Source organism: Rhamphochromis sp. 'chilingali', assembly GCF_963969265.1.
Source record: "Rhamphochromis sp. 'chilingali' genome assembly, chromosome: 1".
Taxonomy (NCBI): Eukaryota; Metazoa; Chordata; class Actinopteri; order Cichliformes; family Cichlidae; genus Rhamphochromis; species Rhamphochromis sp. 'chilingali'.
The window spans coordinates 44,064,194-44,090,506 of record NC_137929.1 but is presented as its reverse complement, the minus strand read 5'-3'; the positions used below and the strand labels follow the sequence as shown (position 1 = coordinate 44,090,506).

General features: G+C 39.4%; 1 protein-coding gene across 1 annotated transcript; it reads left to right on the top strand.

Annotated features, from left to right (window-relative positions):
* The first annotated feature begins 1,506 nt into the window (after positions 1-1,506).
* On the top strand, positions 1,507-25,098 carry gc2 (guanylyl cyclase 2). The gene is made up of 26 exons (XM_080874988.1): positions 1,507-1,553; positions 4,933-5,054; positions 6,708-7,177; positions 8,733-8,861; positions 8,979-9,158; positions 9,322-9,439; positions 11,677-11,978; positions 12,082-12,213; positions 12,474-12,577; positions 12,719-12,837; positions 13,541-13,625; positions 13,781-13,877; positions 14,004-14,126; positions 14,330-14,410; positions 14,827-15,003; positions 15,119-15,275; positions 15,362-15,511; positions 16,505-16,653; positions 16,771-16,934; positions 17,063-17,255; positions 17,346-17,520; positions 18,054-18,152; positions 18,280-18,374; positions 18,469-18,554; positions 20,383-20,483; positions 24,967-25,098. The coding sequence occupies exons 3-25, from the start codon at positions 6,764-6,766 to the stop codon at positions 20,480-20,482; spliced, it is 3,429 nt and encodes a 1,142-aa protein (XP_080731114.1). The 5' UTR covers positions 1,507-1,553; positions 4,933-5,054; positions 6,708-6,763; the 3' UTR covers position 20,483; positions 24,967-25,098.
* The last annotated feature ends 1,215 nt before the right edge of the window (positions 25,099-26,313 follow it).

Here is a 26,313-nt window from a genome sequence, read left to right as displayed (position 1 = left end):
GCCTTACTATGTGGTCACCCTGCCTTTTGGTTTATGATAGTTGGGATATGATAAGTGTTTAAGAGGATGGATGGACAGATTCGTGGGTAGATGGATGGAGTTAATTGTACTAACAAGGTGTCCAAGAAGTATCTGCTCATTTGTTTAATTACAGAAACTCATATGGTGGGTGTTGGTGTGGGTCAATGGGCCAATGCCACATTTTTGTGTGTGTTTTGTTTAAGCTTAGCTAGGAAGACTTTGTACCTCAAACTAACCAATTAGTCCCCAACTGTGACAATGAGTCCACAAGAGTTGTTTTAAAATCCCATCTACTTCAGCTGTCTAATCATGGCCACTTATATGCAACATGGCCTTGAGACGCAGAGTTATGTCACCTGAGAGGCCTGTATACAGCTGCTGTCACCACTGATGGAATGTGAAGACTTGTTTTGTCCCGCTTGAGGCCTCGTTGAACCCCCTCCTGTCCACCAAATCCCTCCGCCTCCTACACGCAGTGGTGCCGGTCAGTCTTGAGAATGAAGGGGCCCTCCATCAGTGGATGCTAAGTGGTCATTTCATAAAGATAAGTGCCATTCACAAAAGGAGCTCATGATCAATTCAAAGAGTTGCTTATGGGAGAGACTGTCAACACCTGCACATAAGGTGATTACTTGGAAGGTAGAGTCACCTGTGGCTGAACTCTGCTGTAGACTTGCATCAGTAAACGCAAAATGAACTCTATGGGAGACACAGCCCCCTATAGTGAAAACAGTTAAGCTAGTTGGAAAGCCTGTATTATATCTCACAGAGATTCTAGTTCTATATTTTTAGGTCAATGACCTAATGACTTCTTGAAAGGAAATAACTTATTGTTGCTCTGTAAGGAAGTTAATCAAAAGTGAGGTTGTGATCTGATATTTTGAAATTAAAATTGAAAAAAAAAAAGTGAAAAAACAAACTTTTGCTATTTTGCAAGTTCTTTACATAAGTGTAATAGTCACATTTTGATTTAGTTTATTGGCACAATTGTTAACTAACAGCTTGTCATCTGAGCATCACAGATGGTTAATGGCTTAAAATGAGGCACTTTTATTATTCTAAACATTTACACTCAGGACACTTTATTAGAATGGTTTATATAAGGCAGGATGGAGCCATGCTTTCAAGTTGTTTACACCAAATTCTGACTCTGCTATCTGAACATCACAGCAGAAAAACCGAGACTCATTAGGCCAGGCAATATCTAGTATTGTTCAATTTTAGTGAGCCCATGTGAATTGTAGCCTCAGTTTCCTGTTCTTAGCTAACAGGAGGGGTCCTGTGTGGTCTTCTGCTGCTGTAGCCTATTTGCTTCTCGTCAGAGATGCTCTTCTGCATACCTTTGTTGTAATGAGTGGTTATTTGTGTTAATGTCTGCGCAGTCTGCGCTCTCCTCTGACCTCCGGCATCAACAAGGGATATTCCTCAGAGAACTGACACTCACTGGATATTTTCTCTTTTTGAGATGTTGCATTGGAAACTCACAGGAGATCAGCCCATCTGTCGCATACTACCACGCCACTTTCAAAATGGTATAGTTGTCAAATTTATTCTTCATTCTGATGTTCAGCTTGAACTTCAACAGGTCATCTTCAGAATGTCTACTGAGTTTTTGCCATGTGATTGAATAGACGTTTGTGCTAACAGGTGTACCTAACAAAGTGACCAGTGAGTGTAGGTAAGGTTGAATTACTTACATTTCAGTGTTAAATTATATGAAAGTAAATATTTTTGCTTTGGGGTAAAACACACGAAATCAAAAGGAACTTATAAGCTGAACATGTTTGTGGTTTATATTCTGAGCTGAGTGAATGTGCGAGTGAATGTGAGTGTGAATGGTTGTCTGTCCCTATGTGTTGGCCCTGCGACAGACTGGCGACCTGTCCAGGGTGTACCCTGCCTTTCGCCCTATGACAGCTGGGATAGGCTCCAGCACCCCCCGCGACCCTGAAAAGGATAAACGGAAGCGAATGGATGGATGGATGGATTCTGAGCTATCATGAGCTAGTGCTCAGTAGGCAGGCCTATGTAGTGTTCTCGTTTTTAAATGTTACTAAACGTGAAAATGAGAACTCTATGGCAGAAAAATGAAAACTCCCAATGTCCTTTTCACTAGATTTCCCCTGGAGCTCTGAAACATTTCGTATCCAGCAGCAATTCCTTCCATATTTGGGTTTTGCAATGACAACTAAACCATGTCCAAGATGACTGAGCCAAGTAGCAGAAAGAGTTTTCTCAGATATTGTTTTTGTTCTGTCAGCATTTTAAAAAAATAAAAGTTTTTATGGGGCATTACAGCAGCACTTGTTTAAACGAGAGCTGGGGTCAGAGGGTTCATCTGGCTGATGGGAACTTCACATCTGGACTGACTTGTCTTGGTCTCCAGGTTCAGAGAGCGAGTGATTATGACAGAGTGCTGTAACTTTATTATGCAAACAGTTGTTACAATAGTCTTTGGCTGAATGTTCAGAACCCTAAAGCACACATATGTGTTTTTAAGCCTCAAATCAGGAACAAAATACAACCATATTTTTACTTTGTCTTTTTTTGTGTTGATTTAATTTGCTTTGGACATTTTGAGGAGAAACTTTTCAAAATATTTTATATAAATCTGGCAAGCTCCAAAGAAAGAGTGATCATGGAAAAACAGGGATAATCAACTCATTATCAGATTAAAACCTCTGAACAATGACATTTACTCTGCAGAGATGTGCAGCCATGTTGGGCAATAAATTTTGTTACACCCCCTGAAGCAGGGGGACTCAGTGAAAGCTAAAAATCTGCTTCATCTTAGCACCACTGTTCCCTTGAAGGCTCCACCACAGAACTTATTGAAGTGCATGTTGCAGTTGCTTCTGTGCTGTGCTGCCCCCTAGCTTCCATATGAGCAACTTACCCTGGAGCTAAGTACAGCATATAAAGTCTGGAGTAAAAGGAATAAAAACAGAGTTTTTTGTGGTTTCTTCCAAGAGAAGCTGTGGATATAAAGCTAAAAACTCAAAATAAGTTTAACAACATGTTGTTTATGGTTCAGAAATAATTGGGAAGGCTTAGAGTTTAGAGTGTGGGTGTTCAAAAAGCATTAGTAGAGGAGCTAAATGTATCACATCTGTAGTCAGCAGTAAAAGTGCCTCACTGCTGAATATCATGTGTGCATACATTGTATAAACTAAAGGATTCCTCGGAGTTTATGACTGACTGTATGCTGCTGCATTCCTCACAGCTATCTCCTCTAATGATGGCAGAAAAGTGTCAGACCTCCCCTCATGTCCAACCAGGGTTTATGAATTTTTACTACATCACGTTCTCATGTTTTAAAGAACAAGGCTACCTACCTGTTGTTGCTTCCGTTTAGAGCTTTAAGTGGCAGCAAGAGGTGTAGATGCCTGAAAAGATTCCAGGGACTTATTCAGGCTTTAATATCTGTGGAAACACTCACCTCAGTTAGTGGGACAGTTTCAAAGAATATTATGTGTTTTGTATGCGAAAGGGTGCAAATAAATGTGAGTTCCCCTACTTACAAAATTGTGGTTTCTACAGCCCTCTACCAATTCTGTCAAGATGACCGGTCAAACATCTAGCCAGAAATATGCCACAAACTAAAAACATCTAGTTGTGGTGTATCTTTCTAAGGAATAGTTAACCATAGTTAATCAGTGAGAGTGTATATATACACTATACTGCCAAAAGTATTCACTCACTCATTCAAATCATTGAATTCAGGTGTTCCAATCACTTCCATGTTCACATGTCTATAAAATCCATCACCTAGGTATGCAGACTGCTTCTACAAGAAGAATGGGTCGCTCTCAGGAGCTCAGTGACTTCCTGTTCCAGTGAATTCCTGTGCAATATGACTAAACATTTCACAGTCAGCTGTTAGTGGTAATAGAACAGAGCTGAGGCGCATAGTGCACAGAGGTCGCCAAATTTCTACAGAGTCAGTTGCTACAGACCTCCAAACTTCATGTGGCCTTCACATTAGCTCAAGAACAGTGTGTAGAAACCTTCATGGAATTAGTTTCCATGTATACCAGGCTTACATCAGCAACAATGCAAAATGTTGGATGCAGTGGAGTAAAGCACACCTCCACCAGCCACTAGAGCAGTGGAAACATGTTCTCTGGACTGGCGAATCATGCTTCTCTATCTGGCAATCTGATTGATGAGACTGAGTTTGGTGGTTGCCAGGAGACGGTACTTCTCTGATTTATTATGCCAAGTGTAAAGTTTTAGGGAAGGCGGATTATGATGTGGGGCTGTGTTCAGGAGTTGGACTCGGCCCCCTTAGTTCCAGAGAAAGAAATTCTTAACGCTTCAGCATACCAAGACATTTGGACAATTTCATGCAGTTCGGGGAAGACCCCTTGTTCCAACACTCCAACATGGCTGCACACCAGTGCAAAGCAGGGTCTGTAAAGATACGGATGAGGCCCTCTCGTTCAAACATCAATGTGTAAACTGCAAATGGTGGGCCAGCATCGAGTATAGGATGTCAGTAAAACTCACATGTGTGTGAAGATACAAAAACTACACTGAGATAAATTAAATTATGTTGTCAATACAACGAGCTTAATTTGTTCTTGTTCTACAACTAACACATATGAAAATATGATTAAAGCCCAGCGATGATAATGGACATGGTTTTCACTTCCCCTTCTCAGTCAGTGCTGCTTACCGCTCCAAAAGGTCCTGATTGGATTTGATATAATCTGACAAGCCGGCCAGGTCTCACACACACACACACACACACACACACACACACACACACACACACACACACACACACACACACACACACACACACACACACACACACACACACTTATTCCAGGTCATCTGATACACACAAATGCACAAGCTTCTGCAGACTCACTAGCTGACTTAAATGTATGACTCTTCATAATGCAGCAATACTAGACAACTTTACGGACTAAATTCCAGGATGTAAACAAAACGAGAAGATGGAACAAGTCGTAAATGTGGCAGTTTGGTGCAGAAGATTTGCCTCTCGTCCCTCTCACCAAAGCATGGTAAGTAACCTGAAAATAAAAACAATGACAGGCATAACAAGGAACACCTTGTCATAGTTAAATACTGCAAATAAAATTAGATAGACATGAAAAATGAATTAGCCGCAGCTGAGTAAGAGTAAAGTTGCAAAAATCGGATGAAATCCACTGCTTCTTTAAAACGTCTCAAGCACAAGTATAAACGTGTAAAATTCACACACCGAGAATCTGCAAAATCTGAGTACTAAAATCCTGTTATAACGCTATGAAATATGAGATATTTGAGAGCCAGGCCACTTGGATTTATCTTTTTGTGTTCATAGCACTGATAATAATTTTACACGAGGATTATGAAACAGTACAAGGTCACACCAGATAATCCTGTTGTACCCAGCTGATAAACTGTTGACATGCTTTCAGGTATAGTTACATTAAAACTCAAATATCTGTTACTGGAGTTTTTACTAACTAACCTGGTTGAAGAGAAATTTGCTGGCAGGTATCTTCTTCTTTAAAATCAGTAAGAATGCATTAGATTTTAAGATGTCACTGGTGTGTAGAAAACAAAGTCAATAAAATCGCATATCATGGACAAATAGTACAGAATAAACTCCCCGAAGAAATCTGTAAGGATAAAGTAGCATCCAGTAAATTTACAAATGCAGTAGCTGTAAGTACCCAAAACGATCATTACCACCGCCTGCAAACCATGTCCACATGTGTGAACATCTGGACATCCTTGATTGCATGTTCAGTTTTTGTAGTTACACTGTAAAACACGGGCTCTGGAATCCCTCTGGCAATTTTTTTTTACAAAGGCTTGTTAATTACAAATTAATTAAACTTAGCTTTAAGCAGTTTTTAGACATCTTTTTTTCCCTCAAGTATTTGAGGATATAATGCAAAGAGTTTGCTTACCCTATTTAATTCGTCTTTAAAAGAAAGAAAAAGAAAACAATTAATATAATGTTCTGAATTAAACACCTGCAGATGTAAGGTTTGATGGATGGATGAAATGAATAATCCAAGAAGAAAAAACAAACCAAAGCGCAGAGAGAAGGACACGGGCTTCACAAAGAAACCAGAAGGACTGAACAGGAATACGAAGAGAACTAGCTCAGAAACAATAAACAATTGAAACTAATTAGTGGTCTGCAGGGAGGAAAACAGGCACGCAAGTTTAAAACACTGAGGATGGGATCATTTAAAGTGAAACTATACACAAAACTACAAGCTCAGACTTCCTCAGCTCATTAGGTTCAAGTGATATTCAGAAAAAGACCGTTGTCTTTGTGACTGAACCGTTGCTTTCTTGGTAATTCAATCTAATACTTTTCTTTATTTTTAATGTTTTCTCAAATTTATTAAATTAACTTACATTTAAAAGATTTATAAGTTATGTCACCATTTCTCAAGCAAGACAAAATTATTTAGGTTACAGCTGAGTGGAGAAGAGTAAAAAAAAAAAAGTCTCATTATTGTCCCACAAAAGCATCAATTTCCTCTAAGTCAGAACTAAACTTGATGAGACTTGGAGTCAAATATCCTCAAACCTCTACAAAAGACAATCTAGATGGAAACACTGTATAACATTTCCCTGGTGCTTGCTGAATGTTTTTGAGGAAAGGAGCTCAAATGACAGGCTTTTCTTTCTTTCACTCATCTAAATTTTAGGGAAGCAACACTTTCACTTTCAGACTTTCCTCACCAACCTTCCTGTGAGCCTTGAGATGCGACAGCAACGCCGTGCCTTCACCTCCTTACCTCAGACATGGAAGAAGACACCAGAATCATCTCCTGATTTCTGCCTTTCCTACTCTGCTTTTATAATTAAGTCATCTCCCTCAGCTCATCCTCCTTCCTCCTTAAATCCATGTTGCTGCGCTCCAAATCTTCCTCCTTCCCTCACAACCCTTTCCTTTTGTGGCTTGTTGAGGTTCCTCTTCATCCTCCTGGCCTCCTTGTGCTTACTGCCCTGTCCAACCCAGGCAGCTTGGTTTCGGGTTGGAGTGGTGGGGCCCTGGGGATGTGACCCTCTCTTTGCCAAGGCCCTTCCCAGTGTGGCAGCACAGCTCGCTGTCAATCGCATCAACAAGGATGCCTCACTGTCCTATGCTGTAACATTTGAGTATGCAGTGCTGCAGGTACACAACTGACCGAAGCTCCACACATGATTCACTACTAGCATTATATTTGCTGATATACATGAACCAAGTACATTAAGATTATGGGCTACTCAGCAAGGAAAGCTTTGTTAGCAGTGTTGGGGAGTAACGGAATACATGTACCGCTGTTACATATTTAAAATACAAAATATGAGTAACTGTATTCCGTTACAGTTACTGTTTAAAAAGGTGGTATTCAGAATACAGTTACTTTTTTGAAATAAAGGGATTACACGGCGGTCTTTTCCTGTTTCATATGTTAGGCTATGGTCTCTCTATTTTTGGTAATTCCACGCCGATGGAAACCCAAACAAAACGCACATTAAGAGGCTCTAATGCCTGTGTCTCAATCTTGCGTCTCATAATGATGTGAAGAATATGAAGTGTTTAATATGAAGGCAGTAGGCAGAGTGTTACAGGTATCGCTGTAAAGAATGTAGCCTCATGGGCAGTGTAGTCCGTGCTGCAGGGAGAGTGGACTGCCATACCTGTTATGTGTCTGTGAGCGCGAGGAGGGAGAAAAAGGAGATTGGAAAAGTACGAGCTGTCACTGAGAAGAAACGGGAGCTGGAAGCATGTAAATATAATAATAACCACTGCAGCCAAAAAGAGAGCCTGACGAGCTCAGTTGTAAGTAAGCTATTAAGACTCGACTGTACTGTTCGTGTTTTCCTCCGAAACAATACTTTAAGTTGGAGCAGCCTTTCAACGCCTCTCTCTGTCTCTCGCTAGCAAAGTTGACCCAGACAACAAAGTAAAGCTAGTTTTGGCTACGAGCCCGACACAGAACCAACGTATTAGCCAGAGGTCCCTTTACTACGGTTCAGAGCCGCGGACCTGTTTTATATACGCGCAGAACAGTTTTCTATACAAGATCGCTGCAAAAAGTGCAGCCTAATGTCCACCCAACTGTTGCTCATTTTATATTAATATTTAAAAATGTAGTATGGCGAATAACCTTCAGTAATCGTAATAAATCACACAGCAATAGTACATTCATGTAGTTGTAAAAAAGCATGACAATATATTAAGTAATCCAAAGTATTCAGAATACATTACTGTCATTGAGTAACGTAACGGAATATGTTACAAAATACATTTTGGGGCATTTACTCTGTAATCTGTGGTGGAATATATTTTAAAAGTAACCTTCCCAACACTGTTTGTTAGACAACCAAAGTTAGCTTATTTAGCTAGCAACATTAATCTATAAATTAAGCCAAATAAACAAAAAAAACCAAAACAGGAACAAGCATTCAGAAAGTATGCAGAGGCAAAGAACACCTTATATTAAAGAAATTGCTCATCATTTAAACAGTATGCCACTATAATTTAACTTTGCATGTGCTATGCTGTTGAGTAGCTTTAACACTGGAAATCTTGAACAAACCTATATCCTTGCAAATATAATTTAGCTGCTCTACACTGCATGAAAGAAAATTGATGCATGGCTGTTTCAAGTTAATTTACCTTGTTTTTTTTCTGGCTGGTTTGTTTCAGTATTAATTTTTGGATTATTGGACATTTTTTTCAGGAGCCATGTGAGACATCCAGGGCACTGGAGGCATTTGTGGGTTTCCACACCAAAGCTTCAGGCTACATTGGCCCAGCCAACCCAGGCTACTGTGATGCTGCTTCAATGCTGAGCAAAGGCTGGAATAAAGTAAGCTGGAATGTGTCTACTACGCATCTTTAACACATCAGGAAGAAAAACTAATCATATTTTGCTGTGATTTGGTCTCGTTACAAACCCTTTTTCTTGTCTACTGTAATCTTCCAGGCACTGTTTCCTTGGGGATGTGTTGGCTATGAGTTGGATGATGTTCGCAGCCATCCGACTTTTGCTCGCTCGATGGCAAGACCTACCTGGGTCCTACTTAGTGTCATGAGCTACTTCAGGTGGGCTCACATTGGCATCATCTCTTCCTCTGAGGACATCTGGATGGAAACAGCAACCAAGGTTTGAAAACCTTTGTTTTCACATTTGGACTGCAAAAACAGCCACAGGTTTCTGAATGCTGCCTAGATACCTAGAAGAGTTACAACATCAAATACCTGATCATAAAGCCAAGACTATCAGTCTTTGAAGTTTTGTCTAGGCCATGTTTCTCTATCATGTCCAGGTGGCTGACGCCTTGAGGAGCCACGGCATGCCGGTCAGACTGGTCACTTTTATGGAGAACACACCTCACGGCATCAGACGAGCTCTCACCAAGGTCCGCAAGATGAGTGAAATACGAGGTCAGTATTCATTTATATTCATTTAAGTCTCAACTCACTTGCGCTCAACTGGATATTCGATGGTCAAGTAGTCATTTCTGTTATCATCTTCATTGACCCTGACCATCTGATGATGAAATTTATGTCACTTGCACCCAGAGGTGTGGACTCGAGTCACATGACTTGGACTCGAGTCAGACTCGAGTCATTAATTTTATGACTTTAGACTTGACTTGAAAAAATGTTCTAAGACTTGTGACTTGACTTGGACTTTTACACCAATGACTTGGGACTTGAATTGGACTTGAACCGGTTTACTTGAAAAGACTTGATATTTTACCCCAAATATAAAATTTAACATGCATATTATATGGAGATTGAAAATGTGACGTCATTCACGGGTAGAACCGCAAAGGATTCTGGGAACTCGTGGCAAGCGGTACTAGCGCACGCAGGCTTTCAATTAAAATCAGTTATACAGCGATAAAAAGAAACACAAAAATGTCAAGAAGCTGTTGTATTATTAACTGCAATAGCCGGTCGCATGACAGCCACGGGAAGCCGACGGGTAAAGAGATCGGTTGTTATCGGATTACGTCGTTGAAGAGAAATTGTTCGAGCCATGTTTCCGAAGTAACAAAGACGCGACGGATGGCCTGGATTGCAGCCATTCAAAGATCAAATATAACGTCCCAGAACACTCCAGCTCACAGGTTAGTCTGCTCCAAGCATTTACACGAAGGTCAGTGTTTTTTAGTAGTTAATACGTCATTTTCATAACATAATTGGTGATATAGGTTACAAGCAAGTCTGACGCTGAACAGAAATTGTCGCGCTATGCTCCTTTGTTTATTGTGCATAAATAGTGAATTGTCCTGACACAATATTGCGTTTCGCTTCTGTTATTATGGTACATTGACAAAAACATATGCTTTTATTCACAGGATAAAACAGGTTTTTTGTATCACTAATTGCCCAGTACGATTACAGCATACAATATTGTTGTCACTGCTACATTTCTGTGATGCTACCAGAAATTATTTCCACTACTAATTAATTACCGTTGAGCTCAAAGGTCCTATTAATAAACGGTTAAGGAATGTGTATTTATGACGACGATTTGTGAGACTGGTAAACTTATGATACGTACGATGGTCTTTCGTTCTACACGGTGCATTTCAAGGTCCTGCACCCATCCGGCGGTAAACTGTACCTGGGCTTGTTGCAGTGACCGGAAGTTACTAAACTTCATGAGTGTATGCACTCACTCCAAGAAGCGTATAATTATAAATATGCATATAAATATGCTACGATGAGATAGCTGACTTCATCTAACTAGCAAATGTTGTCCAGGCTACGTTGGTGATACAGTTTTTTTTTAATGTGTATGATATTTTTGTCATGCGATTTTAAAGCTGGTCCTACAACCGCATCCAAGAATAACATGCAGCTTATCTCAGAACTGTCCGTGAAAATTATTCTTGGAGCTAGGTTTAATTGAGCTGCATTTTAAAGAGGTGCAATTTCACAATTTGTGTATATTTTCTAAGTTCACTATTTTGTCATGTGTTGAGAAAAACACAGATTTTAAAATTACATGGTCTAATATTTACATTTAGCATATAACTGCAACATTATTTTTTCGTTGTTTTTTTTTTAAAGACTCGAAAGGACTTGAAATTCAAAGTTTCAGACTTGTGACTTGACTTGGACTTTTACACCAGTGACTTGAGACTCGACTCTGACTTGCCTGACATTACTTGAGACTTGACTTGAGACTTGAGGATAAAGACTTAAGACTTACTTGAGACTTGCAAAACAATGACTTGGTCCCACCTCTGCTTGCACCTGAGTAGACATTTGCAAACTAGTGGATTAGCGAAATCTAAATGAGGGTTTACGCAATCGAGTTAGTAGGAAGTACCTTAAACCTAAATTTCTTATGCAACCCTTGTGGTTGCATAAAAACTTCCAGTTTTTTATGGTCTGCAGGAAAACAGTTTTCAACTTGCTTGTGCTACAACCTTAGTAAACATTTTCCTGATTATTTAAGGACTCAGTTGCTAGTGTCATATCAGACTGAGTACAATATGAAATTTTGATAATTGAGCTCATTTTGATTATAAAGGAAGGAAATGCATATTGGCTAACAATTTGTCAATCAGTAGAAAAACATTTACTTTTTTTCACATAAAGACAATGTCAGTCAATGATGAAACATGTCAGATCTTGATGTTCAGTCTCATTTCTCGTCCCAGTTGTGATCCTCTGCATGCACTCGGTTCTGATTGGTGGCACAGCCCAGAGGCTTCTACTGGAGACGGCCTACGATATGCAGATGATTGATGGCTCTCTAGTGTTTCTTCCTTATGACACACTGCTCTACAGTCTGCCCTACCATAATGTGACCTACCCAGCTCTGAAGAGAAACAACAAACTGCTGCGGGCCTATGATGCCGTGCTGACCGTCACCATCGACTCACCCCGGGTGTCGTTCTACGAGGCTTATAGAGAGGCCATGGAAAGAGGAGAGGTGGCGAGTACGTTGAAACCCCAGCAGGTGATGCACGGAAAGAGATTTTAATACATTAAGCATTGTCTTTCTATTGAAGACATTGCCATAAGCAAAGCAGCTGAAGTTGACATCTCTGTGTGTGCTGTAGGTATCGCCTCTGTTTGGTACCATCTACAACTCTGTCATCTTCATGGCTCATGCAGTGCATCGGGTTCGGGAGTCCAGGGAGTGGATGTCTGGAGGAAATTTGGCACGACAGAGCCAAAACTTGGCCTTCCAGGTAATGAGACACAGCACTGGGTCTACTTTTTTTATGCCTAATTCCTTGCTGCTGTTGTAGGCTTTCCATCTATTTCAGTTTCTGAACCTGGTTTACTGTACAATATAACTCTAAAAAGTTACTTTTCTCAATAGGTAATATAGTGCATTTCTGTATTAAATTATTTAATAAAATAGAATAGCCTATATGATAAGATGAGAAAGATCTATACAAAGGATAAACGGACGCACCCCTTTTTTTTTTTTCTTTTTTTTTTGCAGGGCTTCAGTCACCCAATTACAACTAATGGGTCTGGAGCAGCTCTGCTGGAATACCTCATACTGGACACAGATGGAATATCTTGGGAGCTGAAGCCAACACACAGGTATTTAAGAGCTGAGATTACATGTTTAGTGTTTTATTGTGTCTGACTAGGAAATGAAGGAATGAAGGCAAGTCAAGAGAAATGCTGTACTAGTGCAGATACCATTCAAAATTAACAACTGATCTAACTGACTAATGACAGGGTCGACATGGAGATCGGTATGGTCCGCTTCCTGGGTAAAGACATCCATTTCCCTCGAGGTTATGGACCCAAGAAAGACGCCTCATGCTGGTTTACTCCAGGAGTCATCTGCTCAGGAGGTGAGGATGTAGCAACTTTGACTTCGTCCATTGGGTTACTGCTGTGAAGCTAGAAAAGGCACCAACACCACAAATACAATACATTCAAGACTGTGTTTCAATGACTTAAATGACTAGCCTATTAAAACTCAACACTTTCCTAAAAAGGCATAATTTTAAGCCATTATAAAATAATGAAATAACAATAAAACGGTTGAGTTACACAAAAAAATCCTAACCCTTAAAATAGTTATTGAGGAAATTAGCTAAAAGAAGCAAAAACCTGTATTTTTCTGCGGTAAGGTTGGACATTTTAACAGAGGAGTCTATGGGGCTTGACTCATGAAGGCAGCCCTTTGTGGCCATTTAAGGAACTGTAAGTTGCTGCTTGGCAAGGACCAAGCACACATCTATACACAGTATGTCACGTTGATCTCTGTGCTCTGGATGTTTCAGTGTACATTTGATATATTTAAGAATGATACATGACACTTCAAACAAATATATAAATATATGTGCAGTTCCAAGAAAGTGTTTGTGTTTTGTTTCAAAAATTTCATTACAAGTATTTGTACCGTTGGAAGTGTCATACCTACTTCAAAATTGAATTTAAACTAACAATTAAAATTAAAGCTTTGACAATATAAGCTAGTAAATGTTTGCATCTAATTACAGATTTTTTTAAGATAAAATTTGTTTTTCGACTTCTTCTTCTCTGTTCCAGGAGTGGATTTGTTCTCAACCATAAGTGTGCTCCTTGGGGTGATTGCTGCCTTTATTGTTGCTGTGCCACTAATTTACTGCATCAGGTACAAAGATGTCTTAAAACATGATGTTATTGAATATTAGTATAAATTAAAATCTTTCCAGGTAAAAACTTTAGAACTTATCATCATGTAGCTGTTTTTCTGATATCTCCATGCCTCAAGCGTTAACTTTCATCAACCTCCCTTATTTCCATCAGGCGACGGATAAATCAGATCCGGCTGGTCAGAGGTCCCAACAAGATTTTACTTACACTGGCTGATGTCACATTCATAAACCCATCGCTTAGCAACAAGGTCAGCCTCCGTCTACTTAGAATTCTGAATTCTTAATTTAACATTTTCCTGTATTTATCCAAACTGATAATATTGCGTGATGTAAAGTTGAAACCGACTGACAAATAATTTTCTTCCTCTCTGTAGAAGCTGAGTCTGGATGACAGTAGGACTAGCGGCATGAAGAGCACGTCTGAACGCAGTCTTGCCTCAACGATTTCCACCCAATCGCCAGCCACCTACGAAAACTCCAACGTTGTAATTTTTGAGGCAAGGCCATCCATTTATGAGCTGCAGTGCAACAGTTTCGAAACTGTACAGAAATAAAACAGTTACAGATTGCTCCATGTAACTCATGCAGCATTGGTCCAGCATGGATGTGCAAAAAATACTAAAATTAAATTGATTTACATGGCTTAAAAGCCTAAAAAGATGTCTAAGTATTTGCGCTGTTTGGTGTTTTTCTCCACTAGGGGGACTGGGCGTGGCTGAAGAGACTTCCTTATGGGACATTTAGCAGCATCAATCCCAAAACAAGTGATGTGTTTGAACTGGTACGTGATATTGTTACATGACAAAGTAGATATTTTTTTAGTTTAACTACTTTTTTCATAAAGACAACATCTGACAACCTCCCATGTATCCTTAATTACATGTTTTGAAAAAACCTTAGTTTACATGATTAAAGTCGTGGTTTGGCGTCCATTAGAGTAGTTTCTGGGTTTCCAGCTTCAGGGATTTCTCTTAGTAGGCTTTCATGGAGTAAAGACTTAAATAATGTCATACATTTTTACCGAGAACCAGAAAAAAATGTCAGTGCACTCACTGCCACCATGAACATGAGTATGAGGTTCTCAGCTGATGACATGGTGTTTTGTTGCAGAGACAGATTCAGTTATACCTTCTTCTTGTTGTAATCCTTGGTCTTATAAGCCCAAAAACGTGAAAATCAAGATGTTTCTGTCTGCAGATGAAGGACATGCGTCATGAGAATGTCAACCCTTTCCTTGGCTTTTTTCATGACTGTGGCGTATTCGCCATTGTGACTGAGTTCTGCTCCAGAGGCAGCCTCGAGGACCTGCTCCTAAACGAAGACGTCAAGCTCGACTGGATGTTCAAGTCATCTCTGTTGCTGGATCTAATTAAGGTGAAAGGCAGATAGCAGGAACAAGAGTATTTTTTGGTATTTTTTTTAGACAAGGAACATATCCTTGTCTGCAGTCAGGATTAATCAAAGATTTTTAAAATGTTATACTTTTAAGGGTATGAAGTATCTCCATCACCGTGGAGTGTCTCACACTCGTCTAAAGTCTCGCAACTGTGTGGTGGATGGACGGTTTGTCCTGAAGGTTACAGATTATGGCTACAATGAGGTCCTAGAGGCTCAGAGGTTCCCTTATATTGAGCCACATGCAGATGGTGAGACAAACTATGCAACAGGAACAGTTACTTGAAAAAAGCACTACCAACCTGTTTTTAAAATAATGCCCTCATCTTTGTGCAAGAGTTACTTTGGACTGCTCCAGAGATCCTGAGGAGTGGCCAGGCAGGACTACACGGGACTCTACCCGGTGATGTGTACAGCTTCGCCATCATCATGCAGGAGGTGGTGGTGAGAGGGCCTCCATTCTGCATGCTGGACCTGTCTGATAAAGGCAAGAGAATAGCTTCACAATAATAAACCTCCCAAAGCTAGTAGAAACGCACAAGTCCAGACTCAGAGAGATTAGACAACTTCAATTCTTGACAAGATTAGATTCTTCTATGAAAAGATTCCTCCAATTTAAAGGTTCCAGCAGGCAGAAATCTAGAGTGAACCTGTGAACATAACATGCAACTTAGCAAAGAACCAGTTTTAAATTGTATCTTTGGGTGCTTGGGTACTAGCAGCTTAGTTTGTTCCCATTTCTTTGGTTGAATGTACAAAAAATTCAAAAGACATGAGGTCAGGAGAGAGGAGCACATTGTGTTTACAGTCATCTATAAGACACAGTAGGGGCTCTTTGTTGCTGCACTTCAGCCAGTGGATTTGGAGATCTTGTCAAAATTGATGGAATTATGAATGCAGAAAAGTACATTCAGATTTTGACCACAATGCAATACTATCTGGAAAACATTAAAATGGCAACATTTTCATTTTCCGGCATGATAATGATCCCAAACACACTGTCAGTGCAGTAAAAATGATACCTGGATAGAAAAACGCACAGTGGAGCACCCTTAGTCATGGATTTAGTCATTAGTCATTAGGGCCTGGACCTTAACATTGTTGAAGCATTTTGGGATCATCTAAAGGCAGCCAACATCCAAAAGAAGAGCTTAATATGTCCTTCAAGAGATCTGGAAAACTATTCCTGAAAACTACTTAAAGAAATGACAAGAAGGCTGCCTGAGAAAGTTGAGGCTATGTTGAAGAATAAAGGTGTTCATACCAAATACTGACCTTTAGGCTGGTTAGAACTGTACAAGCTCTGTTTCTTTCTTATATACTGTATTTCTATGTATGTTTGCAGATGTTTCAATACATCACTGCACATATGTTCTTAGCCAAATGGGGGAGGTGTAAAGTTGATCAAAGTTGTTTCCTTCTGGATCAGTTTACTTACCAGTACTGGCATCCTCATTTAACTGGTGTTTCTGTGTTTTAGAAATAATAGAGAAGCTGTGTAAGCCTCCTCCTCTGTGCCGTCCAGTGGTCAGTCCGGACTATGCTCCAATGGAATGTATCCAGCTGATGAAACAGTGCTGGAATGAACAGCCAGACAAGCGGCCGGTCTTTGATGAAATCTTTGACCAGGTAGGGCTATTACAAAATATACATTTTTATTTTGAGAAAATATGTTTGAAATAATATTAGAAATAATTTCTTGGAGAACTCTGGTGGGTTTTGAGGATGTCGATGTTCTCATTCCAGTTCAAAAACATCAACAAGGGGAAGAAAACCAACATCATTGACTCTATGCTGAGGATGCTGGAGCAGTACTCGTCTAACCTGGAGGAGCTAATCAGAGAGCGGACAGAGGAGCTGGAGATAGAAAAACAGAAGACAGAGAAGCTTTTGACTCAGATGCTGCCTCCGTAAGTAATTATTTTCAATGGTATAAAGATGAGGATAATGCTGTTACCTTTACACGTTATTTGATACCTGGCTCTTTCCTCCTGTTTACCTGGCCACGATCACACATATTTTCACTTTTTTTTTCCAGGTCTGTGGCAGAGGCTTTGAAGGTGGGCGGGACAGTTGAACCAGAATATTTTGACCAGGTGTCACTGTATTTCAGTGACATTGTTGGCTTCACCACCATCTCAGCTAACAGCGAACCCATTGAAGTGGTCGATCTCCTCAACGACCTCTACACCCTCTTTGACGCCATCATAGGAAACCATGATGTCTACAAGGTGATAATCTTTTATGTAGTCGTACTGTGGCTTCTGGTATTAAATCTCATCACATGACACTGATGCTTATTCATTTCTGATCTCCTCCAGGTGGAGACAATAGGCGATGCTTACATGGTAGCGTCAGGTGTTCCAGTTCCTAACGGCATCCGACATGCCACAGAAATAGCCAACATGGCTCTTGACATTCTGAGTGCTGTGGGGACCTTTAAAATGAGACACATGCCTGATGTTCCAGTGAGGATACGAATAGGACTTCACACAGGTATTAAAGCATTAGTGCAATATGTGAAGGAGGGTTTTTAGTTGTACAGTTGTCAGTATAGAGTAATTTGAAGTAATGTACACTTCATGGTTATTTAAAATGTAAGCATATATGATGTGTCAATGATTTTTAGCATTTTTATTGGCACAAAATTCGATAAACTACCCGAAACCCAAAGCCATTGACTTTTAACCATTTAGAATATGGATACAGCTACTTTGCTGTCACACAAGTTTCCCTCTGAAGCCTCAATTTGAACCTCTTGGCTGTTGCCAACTTGTCATCAAGGTAGACATATGTAAAAGAGGACCCTCCTTTATTATTATTTTAGTCCAAACTGAGCCATAAATTATATGATTTTCAGTGAGACTTCAAATTGAAGTCATAAACTCATCACAAAAAAATGTACTAACTGACTCACTGGCAAGTTTATTAGGTTAAATATCTAATCAGCCAATCATGTGGCAGCAACTCAACACATTTAGACAAGGAGAAATTGTCAAGTTGACCTGCTGTGTACGTATGTGTTGTAGGTTCGTGCGTAGCAGGTGTTGTGGGTCTCACCATGCCTCGCTACTGTCTGTTTGGAGACACAGTGACCACTGCCTCTCGTATGGAGTCCAGCGGGATGCGTAAGTTGCTAATCTATAAACGGAAAAATCAGTAGATGGATGAAATAGCCAGACATGAACGTGGACTTGTTGTGAAGTCACCTTTCTTCACCTGGAAATGTATCTTTTAAACATTTATCTGTTACAGCTTACAGGATCCATGTTCATCAGAGTACAGTGAAGGTCCTCCATGAACTAAATCTTGGCTACAAGTTGGAGTTGAGAGGAAGGACAGAAGTCCGGGTACAGCCCTTAAACACAAAATATGGGTTTCACCATTATGATCAGATGAAGTGAAAATACAGCCTCTTATAGTTTCTTTCTATATCTTTCTCAGGGGAAAGGAATAGAGGAGACCTACTGGCTCGTAGGGAGAGATGGGTTTACCAAACCCCTGCCTGTTCCTCCAGACCTCAAGTCTGGGTAGGGATAAGTGACTTTTCTCCTTCTCCTGTGTTACTCTGCCTCTTCCTTTTTACCCTCAAGAGTACTGCACTGGTCCATCCACTAAAAACAATTCCCATGCTTGTTTTAGTGTAAAAACAGCAACACATCATGCCAAATTCTCTCACAGATAGAAATTTTAGTGACCATTAAATTATGTACAGATGGTTATTGTTGAATGTGAAAAATTAAACAAACACAAATAGGGAATGTAACATTGCATTTGGGATGATGAAATAAACACAACATATAGAAAAATCCAAATAATTCAGGTTTATAATAAAACTTAAAAAAAACCCTTTCAGTTATTAATTGCTGTGTGTGTGATGACGTTTGTGTAAAGCTTTTTTAAGATTGGTCCAATTGTTGGGGAGCAAATAGTTTACATAAAGACATATACAGACATGCGCCATGACCATAATAGTAAGAAGTGCAGGTCAAACCCTACCTGACCTTTTGAGCTACTGTTATTTTAATTTAAAGACTACAACAGGAACCAGTTAATTTGGAGGGAATTTTTCAAAATAACAGCTCCTAGTTTGTTCTGAAAAGTTTACAGAAATATATCAGATTTTCAAAATAAATGACATCAAGGAGTTATTAATGACAGCTAAAGCAAAACAAAAACAAAAAATACCCAAAACAAACAAACAAAAAAAACCTTGCCCATCTACATTATAAATAATTCCACAGACTTATCAAAAGTATGAAGCTGAAATTTATTTTTAAAGCTGCTTTCTTTAAAAATGGACAGCAAAGAATAAAATGTGTTGGCTTCCCTATCCTACATGTGTTTGCAGATGTCTTCAACCTTACACAAATTATGACAAAGGTTGCACCCACTCCACCAAGATTGTTTTCTCTAACCATTTCCGAGTATCATCATGGGATAATTCATAATTTCGACAGCAAAACGGCACCAATTTAATGTCTCTGATGCGGAAGAACAGAAATTACTTCTGGTACCCTGGGATGCTTTATCGGATTTCTGATAATTCACTGGAGAAAACTTCAAAACGTATATTTTAAAGGGTCCTATCATCATGTGAGATCAGTCAAAATGTGTTTAGGCTCATTGTTAGCAGCTCCTAGTTTGATTCCAGGCCCATCTTCTATTTGTGATTCCTTCCTCAACTTTCTTAAAAGTTTGAATGTGAGAACCCGAACCATCCGAACAAAGCAAAATAAGCTCTTTAAAAAGGAAAAACTGAGAACAGTGTTTAGATTCTGGCTGGAAAAGCAGGTAGGGGAACTGAGTTGCTCCAAACATACTCTTAAATGTCATTTCATCAAATCTGAAAAGTCAAACATAATTACTAATGTTTTCTGTCCATGGTGGTTAGGTTTAGATGCAAAAACTGGATGAAAGGTTGAGTTAAAAGGAGAAAACACTGACTGCAGGTATCCATCAGAATTAATATTGCAACTGTGTTACTGCTACTAACAAAACCACAACTTATAACTTACAACACATTTAGGTCATTTCAGACATTTGGGGGAAAAAAACCGCTTACTTTTTGGAGTACGTAGTTTTATAGAAGTTTTTACACATTCACATTTATTCCCATTTACAGCTGTGAGTTTGTTGGTAATGGCTTGGTGTGCCTTGTTCACTTAAACTGTACACTGAGCACAAGATTTCAGCCTTACAGCATTACAGGATAAAGCTGTGGACCTAAGCAGTGGCTATTACTATAAATCCACCTGTCAGCTAATCTGTTCTTTGGAGAGAAAGCCAAGCCATTGCAGGACTACACTGTGTGCGTATGTGTGTGCTGTCATCACGCTGTTCACTTCATCTCAACAGGCAAATGGCCCATGGGCTGCAGATGGCCGAGATAGCCCAGTACAAGAAACAGAAAGCCGAGAAACAACAACAAGAACAACTTGCAAAGAAGAAAAACTGAGGTAATGTTATGCATTGTAAAAAAAATGTATAACATTACTGGCTTGGTTGGCAACGTTACTCATCATTGGGCAAACATATGTTGGGGAATGAACTGTCTCAGTGCAGTTTGTTTGCATTTGATTGGGTCTTAAATGTGACACCTTCAAAGTTACACAAGAAATCTTAGCCACAGCATGAAGCAGCTTGTCATATAAATGGGAATCTGGTACAATAGCTCTTTGAGCTTTTTCAAAAAAAGGCCTGAGCCAACATATATGTTTCCCAACCAGCTGTTGAGCGGTTGCTGGAGCTTGCTTGCTGGTCCTAAAGATGATGTTCTGCCAATAACCTCCTTGCAATTGCTTTGGTCACTACCAGATTGCCTTGGTTACCCATAGTTGGGTTGGCAACCCATAGTTACATGGAACTCATCAACTTGTAACTGCAAACACTTTTTAACAAACCACCAAACAGTAATGAAACTTTCAAAAATAAGTTGTGCCTTAGCACTGAAACCAGCATATTTCAAAAGGAGAAACTTATGGTCCCAATTTCTAATTTGTCAAGTCCTGACTGGGGCCTATTTATTATGCCAATCATTATTACTTGAGAATTATTGATCATACAAAAAGCCTGCAGACATGAAAAAGTGGTTAGGAAATCTAATGTTTGAATAAATTTCTTCTGTTCATTCATTTTACCGTTACACTGTTACTCATATCTGATGTGAAGTTTCTTGCAGCTTAAACTAAACAAAAGATTTCCTGTGGGATTTTGAAGTCGGTCAAGAGACAAGTAAATGCAAACAAAAACGGCAATATCTAAAGACAGTTCAAGGGAGAGATGTGGGGATTTTGTCCATTAAATACAGGGAGTGCAGAATTATTAGGCAAATGAGTATTTTGTCCACATCATCCTCTTCATGCATGTTGTCTTACTCCAAGCTGTATAGGCTCGAAAGCCTACTACCAATTAAGCATATTAGGTGATGTGCAACTCTGTAATGAGAAGGGGTGTGGTCTAATGACATCAACACCCTATATCAGGTGTGCATATTTATTAGGCAACTTCCTTTCCTTTGACTTGACAGGCTCAGAAAAGTCAAAAATAGTGAGATATCTTGCAGAGGGATGCAGCAGTCTCAAAATTGCAAAGCTTCTGAAGCGTGATCATCGAACAATCAAGCGTTTCATTCAAAATAGTCAACAGGGTCGCAAGTAGCGTGTGGAAAAACCAAGGCGCAAAATAACTGCCCATGAACTGAGAAAAGTCAAGCGTGCAGCTGCCAAGATGCCACTTGCCACCAGTTTGGCCATATTTCAGAGCTGCAACATCACTGGAGTGCCCAAAAGCACAAGGTGTGCAATACTCAGAGACATGGCCAAGGTAAGAAAGGCTGAAAGACGACCACCACTGAACAAGACACACAAGCTGAAACGTCAAGACTGGGCCAAGAAATATCTCAAGACTGGTTTTTCTAAGGTTTTATGGACTGATGAAATGAGAGTGAGTCTTGATGGGCCAGATGGATGGGCCCGTGGCTGGATTGGTAAAGGGCAGAGAGCTCCAGTCCGACTCAGACGCCAGCAAGGTGGAGGTGGAGTACTGGTTTGGGCTGGTATCATCAAAGATGAGCTTGTGGGGCCTTTTCGGGTTGAGGATGGAGTCAAGCTCAACTCCCAGTCCTACTGCCAGTTTCTGGAAGACACCTTCTTCAAGCAGTGGTACAGGAAGAAGTCTGCATCCTTCAAGAAAAACATGATTTTCATGCAGGACAATGCTCCATCACACGCGTCCAAGTACTCCACAGCGTGGCTGGCAAGAAAGGGTATAAAAGAAGAAAAACTAATGACATGGCCTCCTTGTTCACCTGATCTGAACCCCATTGAGAACCTGTGGTCCATCATCAAATGTGAGATTTACAAGGAGGGAAAACAGTACACCTCTCTGAACAGAGAGGTGTACAACATTGCAGAGAGTACACCTCTCTGCAATGTTTCTGCGTGCAGCAGCAACATTGCGTGCTGCTGCACGCAATGTTGATGGTGAACAGATCAAAACACTGACAGAATCCATGGATGGCAGGCTTTTGAGTGTCCTTGCAAAGAAAGGTGGCTATATTGGTCGCTGATTTGTTTTTGTTTTGTTTTTGAATGTCAGAAATGTATATTTGTGAATGTGGAGATGTTATATTGGTTTCACTGGTAAAAATAAATAATTGAAATGGGTATATATTTGTTTTTTGTTAAGTTGCCTAATAATTATGCACAGTAATAGTCACCTGCGCACACAGATATCCCCCTAAAATAGCTAAAACTAAAAACAAACTAAAAACTACTTCCAAAAACATTCAGCTTTGATATTAATGAGTTTTTTGGGTTCATTGAGAACATGGTTGTTGTTCAATAATAAAATTATTCCTCAAAAATGCAACTTGCCTAATAATTCTGCACTCCCTGTAGAAAGTCCTCTTTTTTTTATCACTGACAAAACTCAGTTCTTCTACTTTACAAGTTTTTAAAATGAAAATGTCACATGTGGACCATTCACCACATCACTGTTGTCACTCGAAATGTTTGAGCTAATCATAAACTTAATTTTTTAAAATTTCATCTGTTTAAGGTTCTTACCCCATCAGAGGGAAATATTCCCAAAGCAAGCTTTTCATTTAATGTGGTGATGTACCGACACCAACTGACCTGGGCTGAAATGTGAAATCTGATATGTCATGGTGCTTCTTCATACATGTCTACAGTACAGATGTTTTATTTTCATTAGTGCACCTCTAAATTGACTATGTACTGAGGAAACACCACGAATGTCTATATAATTGTTTGTATTTATGACCTTGTCTGTATAGATGTTATTTCCAATGTTTACTTCCTTTTTTTCTTTTCTTAAATGTACAGTCATGTGAAAAAGAAAGCTTTCACAGGAGTCTATGCAGTTGTGTGAAATCTATGTTTTGCTTGTGGTCACTGTCCTGTTACATTATCCATATAGGGCCAAACTTTATTTGTCAGACAGATTTCCTGACACCTCTGAAATACCTTGGTATACAGAGGAGTTCATGGTCAACTCAATGACTGCAAGCTGTCCAGGTCCTGTGGCTGCAAAACAAGCCCAAATCATCACCCCTCCACCACCGTGCTTGACAGTTGGTATAAGCTTGTTTATGCTGATGTGCTGAGTTTGGTTTTCTCCAGACATGGCACTGTACATTATGGCCAAATATTTCCTCATTTGGTCTCATCTGTTCAAAGGACATTGTTCCAGAAGTCTTGTGGTTTACTCGACTTGGAAACTTAAGCTATTCTTTTTAGAGAAAAGGTATCTTCTGGCAACCCTTCCAAACAAGCCATACATGTTGAGTCTTTTGCTAATTGTGCTGTCGTGAATTTTAAGTTTGAACTAACCGAGCCCTGTAGAGTCTGAGATGTAGCTCTTGGATTTTTTGCAGTTTCTTTGAACATTGAACATGATCTGACCTTGAGGTGAATTAGCTGGGGTGTCGACTCCTGGGAAGACTATGACATTGTGTTAACAAGCACCTGAATACTCCAGACCACCAAACTACTGAAACTTCCGCTCTCTGATACTTCCCATTGGAAGCAGTGTACTTAGTTTGTCGCAGGATTTCAGAGAGTCCTGTAAAAACTTTCTGTTTCGCATGATTGTACTTGTTGTTAATTCCTGTGTTTCAAACCTTCCAAAATGAACTAAAGCCATCAAGAAACTGTGAAGAAACAGTTACTATAACTTCATGCTCAAAGTTTCTACTGTGTTGAAGATATATAGATACAGGTTGAACTGGGGTTGGCCTATGCTTTCACGTATTACCAGTTTGTAATTCTAGAATTCAAACTAAGCCATTAGGAGCACATTGCTTTTTAAAATGGCAGCATAACAAAGCCTCAATAAGGAAATAGGTGTAGCTAGTTAAAGTTAAAAAAAGCAGCAGTACACACCCAAAAACATCTAAACACATAACAGTAATTAGATTTTGCAGATGGTAATTGCATAAAGTACCTTTAAAGGTATTGTTCAACATCCTGTTAAAAAGTCAGATTAATGCTACTTTAGCAATTTAGCTAACTAATATCTGGTTAGCTAAAGTGAGCTAAACAACTTGCTAGGCTATGCAGATATTAAAAGATATGAAAATTTTGCCTAACTTTCGAAAAGTCATCTATTTGGCTGTTTTAATTAATAAAACAGTTTTTGTTCTGGTTCCAGACCTAAAGCTAAGCTATGCTAATCACTACCTGACTATAGGTCTTATATGGATACGAGTGTTAGTGATTTCGTCGTCATAGCGAGAAACTAAAGAAGCGTATTCCCCAAAATGTTTCATTTTTTCTTTTATATCTTTTTTGTAATAATTTACTCATAGCTGAAGCTAATTCCAACATTAAAAGAAGTAATCTTTTCCCATCTTGCGTTAATGTTCTGTTCATCTTTCCTTTTTCTTCCCCCTTTGATTGCTTCTCCTCTTCCTCTCAGCACCAGCATTTGCATTCCGAGGAAGCAGTCGAAGGACATGAAGCTAATGTTTCACAAGGCAGTGAAAAAAATCTCGCACGTCCGTGTCGTGACGCAGCTCTACATGCAAGAAGACGACGACAACGTCATGATGACGCATCACTGAATGACCTGTAACTCATGACTTTGCCTCAACTGGACACCGGACAGTATCTCCAGCCTCCGCGCTATTCCAGTGGGGAAGAGCAATAGAGAAAATGGATACGATTACCATCTTGAACCTCCAGGGACATAAAACATGAAACTCTTTATGTCCTCACTAAAATTTGATGGTGATTTTCCACAGAGGGCAGTTGACAGGAGGAGGATGTGGCTAGTGAAAGTATCATTTCAGATTGTGTTTAAGTCTGTGTGCATTAGCGGCTTGAGCCAGGAGATGTAGTCCAATATGGAGCTATGAATAGAGGCCAGCAAGTCTAGACTCAGCAAAGCAGGGATCTGCAGAAGCTGTCTGTCAGCAGCTGAGGGGCAGAGCTAATCCAAACATCCCATTCCTTGGTTTCTGTCTGAAGGAGGAAGAGATGAGGAGAACCCTGCATTTGTATTTGAATAAATACTTATGTTTAGGTACTTGCAGTCCCTACTTGTAATTAGAAAAGTGAAAGGAAGTGAGTCATTGTCAGCAATGGCAGATTATTTGATTTTTTTCAATTTTTTTCCAAAAAATTTTTCCACCAAAATCATATAAAGGTAGTTAAAGGTTAAATCTTAAAAACACTTTTTTTGTTTTACTGCTAATATAAAACCCAAAGATATTAAAGTTACAATAAAAAAACCTAGGAAACACTTGGATTTGGATTATTTTAAATTATTAATTTAATCTTATGTTACAAAGGAAACACTCCTAAAATTAAAAGTCTGGATAAGGAGCAATGGTGATTCTGTAGTGTGTTGGTGCCCCTCCAACCAATGTTTATCACCATTAGCTTATAAAAAGAATAACCTACAAAAGAGTTCAGAGGCAGCTTTTATTACTTAACTACAAAAAGATATTGCCCATGTTAGCTGATTTTACCCTTCAAATCACCAATTACTGGTGTCTTAAATAATGTGAGGTAAAACTTTACTAATGCTTATTGCAGTACCAATGCCCACCTCCAACATCTGGTTTACCTTCGGTTACTAGAGCACACACAGAAAAGATTATTGGCCCTCATAAACAGTAATTTCTAATATGGACAATATGCTTGGTAGAAACTGAATGTAAACCACTGAACCAACATCATTTGACCAGATTATTTTAAATTGAATGTTTTACATTATACATTTCTAATAAAAAATTACATATACTCAAATTGCTTAAAGTCA

Coding starts and splice junctions, on each gene's coding strand:
- gc2 (XM_080874988.1), top strand. CDS start 6,764: ATGCGACAGCAACGCCGTGCCTTCACCTCCTTACCTCAGACATGGAAG. Junction 9,159..9,321: donor GGATGGAAACAGCAACCAAG/GTTTGAAAACCT, acceptor TATCATGTCCAG/GTGGCTGACGCCTTGAGGAG. Junction 14,411..14,826: donor CAAGTGATGTGTTTGAACTG/GTACGTGATATT, acceptor TTCTGTCTGCAG/ATGAAGGACATGCGTCATGA.